This window comes from Bacillus rossius, chromosome 3, assembly GCF_032445375.1.
Source record: "Bacillus rossius redtenbacheri isolate Brsri chromosome 3, Brsri_v3, whole genome shotgun sequence".
Taxonomy (NCBI): domain Eukaryota; kingdom Metazoa; phylum Arthropoda; class Insecta; order Phasmatodea; family Bacillidae; genus Bacillus; species Bacillus rossius.
The window spans coordinates 95,655,969-95,662,413 of record NC_086332.1 but is presented as its reverse complement, the minus strand read 5'-3'; the positions used below and the strand labels follow the sequence as shown (position 1 = coordinate 95,662,413).

The window sequence follows — 6,445 nt, the reverse complement described above, 5'->3', positions numbered from 1 at the left end:
CTGTGTTAAAGAGATGTGTCTAGATCTGGATCCCACCCGGTGATGTGTTTTTATTTACACGAAAAAAGGGCCCATAGCAGGTCTGTGCTGCTGAGTCCTAATGCTGAATGTTAGAAGCCAAATGTTTTCCACCAATTCTATATGAAATCCCTTCTCTTTGCCATGTTTCGAGATAAACTATTTACCGGGTGGGTGCTTCTTACAAAAGAGTTTGCACATTGTGATGCTATTCTCGCAACCTTTTAATCAACATAACAAGAGTAAATTAAATATGTTAACTTAAACGTTTTCCAAAAAATTGAGGAAGCCTTAGAACTGTCCCAATACTCAGTGGCATTGTGTGTGTGTGTGTGTTTTTTTTTAATACACTGACTGGTTATCCTCCAGGTAAAACACAGTTATCAGATAATGCGGGAGTTAGTAATGTTCCAAACAATAGCATTAAATGATACTAACTGGAACAGCATTCTCAAAAATTTACATAACTGTAATCAATCCCAAGAGAGGATAAAAATATTTTCTACACCAAATGTTTTGATGATTGCAGACGAGACTTGGACATAACTAGTATGTATATGACAGCCAAATGATGTAATGATGTTGGCTTTAGCATAAAATGTTTATTTAGTGTATGGTAAACCCAACTTCATCAGGAATGACTCCAAAAAACCTCTTAAAACAATGTAATTTTCATAAGCATAATCGCCAACAAAATCAAACTGTTTATAATCCATAAATATGGCCACCAGCACAGTTCCATTCACAACCAATACTGTATCACATCAGCAGTTTGCTCGTCTCTAGGGCCTTGAGCAGTCTCCTGGAATGGGTTGTAGCTACGAGGGCATGCACCCTCGCTGTGCAAACGCAGCCGTCTCAAACGATGGCATACTGCTCGTACAGGAGTTCCCGCACCTTGTAGTAGTCGTCAGACACACAGCCTTCGAGCGTTACCTTCCCTGCCTCGTGCTGCAACACAAACAAGCATGGTGGTTGCAAGCAACACAGCAAGCTGGAGTCCACCCTGCAGGAACAGTTGCACCATAACAATCAGGTTGCTTTAATACTGTGTTCGTGCACGTTCCGTACATGGTGCACTTTGCTCCTTGTATTACTGTGGTTACTCAAGTAAATGGGTGTAAACAACTTAAATTTGTATTCACACGAATCAGCCTTATTGAGAGGGACAAACTTATATTGTGAATTGTGATAAAACAGAAATAATACCGAAAAGCATGTGAAAACACTGTATTACCACCGAACTGCAAGTTAATGCACCATATAGCATTGAAATGCAAGTTCATATCATGGAATTAGTAGCATTTAACCAAAACTTAATTAAATCATAAAAAAAGTAATCTTTTAATGTTTGAAATTCAAGGAATGTCTATTCCAGAAAAAAAAATTGTACTGAAGTGCATGGATCAGAAAAATTAATATGATTTGTTTTATTGTGCATCTCTTATTGAATCACTTTCAAACTACAAATTATCTCTAATCTATTTTTATTTTTCTGACTTTATCTCTTTCTCTTTTAGACCAAATTATTACAAACTTATTTTAAATTAAAATTTTAATATTTTTCAATTATTAAAATTTCAAAGAAACAAAAATGCAAATAATGTTATGAACTGATAAAACACATTAATTACATAATTAGCTTTTATAGTAAGGTCATAACATTATCTAGAATTTTTACTTTGAAATTTTGAAAATTGAAGCATTTTTTTTAATTGTAAAGAATACTTTATTTTATTAAGTGGTTTATACTCTGGGTTTAATATTTGCAGAATTTTGGGAATAATGTTGTATTAATATTTTTTCTTAGGTTCAGTACTAGGGGTCTGCTATTCTTTTATCCATATAAGTTCTTTGATAATACAACCAGACCAGATTTTTGTAATTTATGTGAGGGGGAACCAATTTTTTGATGAATAATGGGTTGTGGCATTAGAAGGTTAAGGTGCTGTGCAAAAAATTGCAATAAATTCTATTCTGCTGTGGCAGGTGGTCCTCAGGTTTTTAAATTCCGAAAGACATAAGACAGTAAATATAAAAATCTTGTGACTGATTACAAACACTGCCATATTTATATTAGTATATATTTAATAAAATTTCAATTTAAAAGAAAAAGTAAGAAAAATAAATGAAGAGCTCCAACATGCAAGATACCTACATGAAACATTATAGGGTTAAACTAATTGCTCCTTACCAGACCCTTTAACCTAAATAATTATTTAAATGTGCACCTAAAACAATTACAGCTTTTATTCAACCCTCATAATAACGTTACTTAAAAATCTACGGTGACATAAAACATATCATCTGCGGTAATTAGTTACAAGAGGGACTGAGACATAAATTATATTTTCATTTCACGTAATATTCAATGTCGTAAGTGTTTGAAAAAAGTATTTTCTGAATTTTATTATTTTATTTACAAAAAAAATTCAACGAGAGAATTTTAGTGGAATGACTTCATGGTATTTTTCACGTAGATTACCTGATCACCCATCCACACTCTTATAAAGTATTCTTAAAGTAGCTAACATAAACTAAAACTCATTAAACCTAGCTATTCTACAGAATTACTTGAATATCGCTAAAAAAATGTAATACTGTTAGCACTAGCAAAATTATCATAGATGGCACTAAAGAATTGCTTTAATACACTCAAGTTTAAGTTTTGCAATTTTATTAAAGTTATACTACTAATAATAACAAGTATTCGTAAAAACAATAATTTTATGCTTATTGCCTTATGTCTTTCTGAAATTTAGAAACCTGAGGAACACCTGCAACAGCAGAATCTAATTCATTGCAATTTTTTGCACAGCACTTATTACAACACAACCTTCTGATGCCACCCATAGTTCATCGAAAAATTGTTTACCTCCCATAAAATCAAAAACAATTTTTCTGGTTGTATTAACAAAGAAATTACAACTACTATTTCGCCACGTACTGAACGAATTTTCGACGCCATTCATTTTCTCTGGGACAAATAACAACATACAATAAAAACAAGAGAAAGACAAAAATGACTAAAAAACCCCAGGTAAAACTTACATACAAAGCATATACAAGATATTTTCTTTTAAAATAGATTATATTACAATAATAACCACTTTGGAATATAAAACAGCTTATAATTGTTTCCGTCATTACTACAAATTTTATGAATATGCTGGTACACGTGGAGAGGGTCCAAAAAATAAGCATAAGAGACAGTTCCCTCCCTATCCAGTGAACACCTACCTGGCTCTAGCTTTAACAAGTGCAGTAACTTAAGCTTCAAGAGTGCATCCTCACAACAAATTTAATTAACCTTTAATATAAAAGAAAAATATAAAATTCCACAAAAAAAGAACACATGTAAATCAGTACACATGAAGGAAGAGAAATTTCTTTGGCTATTCAAACCTTGACACGTAAGTATATCATAAGGGTAAAATGTCTCTCTCTCTCTCTCTGTGTGTGTGTGTGTGTGTGTGTGTGTGAGAGAGAGAGAGAGAGAGAGAGAGAGACAGAAAGAAGACAATTTTCTAATAATGATTCATTAACAATAAATATTCCGTGGATTACCCCATAAATGGAAAACTTTTGTTGCAAATCGTGTCGGCCAAATCCATGACCTTGTCCCAGCAAAGAACTGGAATCATGTGTTGTCAGACAGCAACCCGGCTGATTGTGCCTCTAGGGGCTTGTTTCCAAGTGGTGGACCAGTCCATCATGGCTGTATAAGCCACCAGAGGAATGGCCACAACTCACCGGCTTGATGGACAGCATGGACGAAACAGTGATGGAACAATGGATCTTTACCTTGCATAGTGTCAAACCTCTGGCAGACACTACGCTGCTGGAAAAGTTCTCATCTTTAAGCAAGGTCAAACGCATTACTGCCTATCCACTTTGTGCAATGTTTGCGCTTCAAAAAACTTCCCCCTCGTAGTCCACCAGATGCTAATGAGCTTAAAGATGCCATGATGGTATGGGTTCGTTTAGCCCAGGCTTCAGCATTCGCATCTGATATCAAAGCTCTGCAAGCTAACCAACCATATCGGGGTCCACTCTTCAAGCTGTCTCCCTTCTTGGATCCTGCTGGCATCCTCAGGGTGGGCGGACGTTTGAAACTATCAGACTTGGCTTACAACCAACGACATCCAATTCTACTGCCCAAACACCACAGATTGACAGACCTTGTAATTGACCACCTTCACATCCATCTGATGCACTGTGGTCCCACCATACTACAGTCTGCTGTGCAACGTGACTTCTGGATTGTAGGTGCTCGGGGCCTCATTCGACAACGGCTGAAGAAGTGTACTTTATGCTTTTGAGTTCACCCTGTGCCTCTAAACCCACCTATGGGTAATCTTCCAGTCGATCGTGTCACACAAGCCAAGCCATTTCTCAAGACAGGAGTCGACTATGCTGGACCCTTTAAAATCACCATGTCCCAACTGCGGAAGACCCGGATCCAGGATGCCTACTTGTGCCTGTTTGTATGCTTTGCCACCAAGGCAACCCACTTGGAGCTGGCCGTTTCTTGTCTCGTCGGGGGCGATGCTCTGACCTTCACAGCGATTGCGGGACTAACTTTGTCGGTGCTAGTCGCTTGTTGACTGGACTAAGAGCCTTCATGTCAAGCAAGGATACACATGACTCCTTTGCTCAGTCGCTGGTTGAACACCAAGTTACCTGGCATTTCAATCCCCCCATCAGCACCACACTTCGGAGGCCTTTGGGAGGCAGGTGTAAAGTCTGTGAAGTCTCTCCTCATAAAGAGTGTAGGTGCTCAGGTACTCACTTATGAGGAGTTATACACTCTCATGACACAAGTGGAGGCCATTCTCAACTCACGGCCTCTGTGTGCTCTCTCAAATAATCCAAACGACATGGCTGCCCTGACACCCAGTCATTTTCTAGTCTTGGGGCCTCCTGCACTAGTGCCCGAACCAGATTTGTCCCACCTAAAGTTAAATCGTTTGTCTCGATGGCAACTCATCCAGCAGGCGCATCAGTCATTCTGGAAGTGCTGGCACCAGGATTATCTACAACAGCTGCAGCAACGACCCAAGAGCCTAACTGACCAAGACATCCTCAGTGTGGGAACCTTGGTTCTCATCAAAGATCCGAATCTACCACCACTTTGCTGGAAGTTAGGCCGTTTTGTGTAGACTTTTCCTGGCTCAGATGTGAGAGTGGCTGAGGTGAAGACCCAACAAGGCACCTTTCTGCGGCCTATGGTGAAGCTGTGCCCGTTGCCCGCCCAATAAATGTTTAAAATATGCATTTTGGTGGGCGGTATGTTGGATTTGTAAATAGTGCTTACCCTAGATTTATATTAACTAATCCAAAGTGTTGGACGCTTCAAAATTCAAATATGGCGCCATTTTGCTGCCATTAACTCAAGCGATCCTGGTGGCCACAAGGAAAGACTCAGTGGTTCATCTGGTACCGGCGTCATCGGACGTCCGGCTATCGTTTTTGACTTTCATGTTATCTGGTAACAGTTTCAGTATGAAACAGGTTTTAAGATTTGACTTTTTTGTAACATACTAATTGTTTAATACAAATTTCTGACCGCCTAGTAAGATTTATTCTTTATGAATACTGAGTGACTAAACAAATTTAGTTATAATTGCTACAACAGATTCTGAAACTGACTACCATATATCTCCCTATCATGTCAAAAATGGAGTTAGTGATCCAGTTGTACAGCTTTTGATGCATGATGCATGCCACTGATTGAAAATAACCTCTCACAAAATTGTAAAAGGTTTACAAAAGCAGTAGTAAAAATATATGAAATTCATGCATCAAATTCTAAAATATCAATGGCAGCGCTTCTACGAAAACTATTTGTCATCAAACAGCGACATGAGGGAGAAAGTTTTATGGAAAGAGGTGGTTGGCTATGCTGTGTGCACATCCCCGAACAGTACAGGCCTGCACAGCGTATTTTCATCATGAGCACAACAAAAGATAGCACACTGCGACTTTCACGCGTCCCTCCCCTGCGGCTGGTAGACAGAGGAAGTAGCGAGAAGTAGCCGTGCACAAAACCAATGTAGCACCGAGGCATGTCAAAAGTCAACAATAAAGCCAGGGAGTTCTCTCAGGCAGCGGAAATGACCGCACAGCAACCTAAATTAATGTTAAACAGGGAATACAGTAGTATATTATGGTGATGTTAAACTTGGTATATATGCTACGGGCAATGCTAGATGAAGAAATAAACCTAGGTTTACCCATGTTAACTTTACATTATCCAAATTTGTTGGGCGAAGTCCAAATTGAATTTGGCGTTTATCTGTGTACACCTAGGTCTACCCAATGCTGACTGGGTAAAGTTAGGTGTTGCTAGGGAAAAAACATGAAACTATCATGAATATGTTCTCAAGGAAACAGTTTTCTATTTGTCAGAATAAACTGATTGATA

The 6,445-nt window shown here is 38.2% G+C and overlaps 1 protein-coding gene across 3 annotated transcripts in view; it reads right to left on the bottom strand.

The window, feature by feature from the left end:
* Nucleotides 1-600: 600 nt before the first annotated feature.
* Nucleotides 601-6,445, bottom strand: part of LOC134531048 (probable cleavage and polyadenylation specificity factor subunit 2) — a 96,866-nt gene continuing 91,021 nt past the window's right edge. For all 3 annotated transcript variants that reach the window (XM_063366554.1, XM_063366553.1, XM_063366551.1), the window contains exon 16: nt 601-969. In XM_063366554.1, the coding sequence (XP_063222624.1) occupies nt 877-969 (93 nt within the window). In that variant the 3' untranslated portion in view covers nt 601-876. The remainder of the gene's footprint in view (nt 970-6,445) is intronic.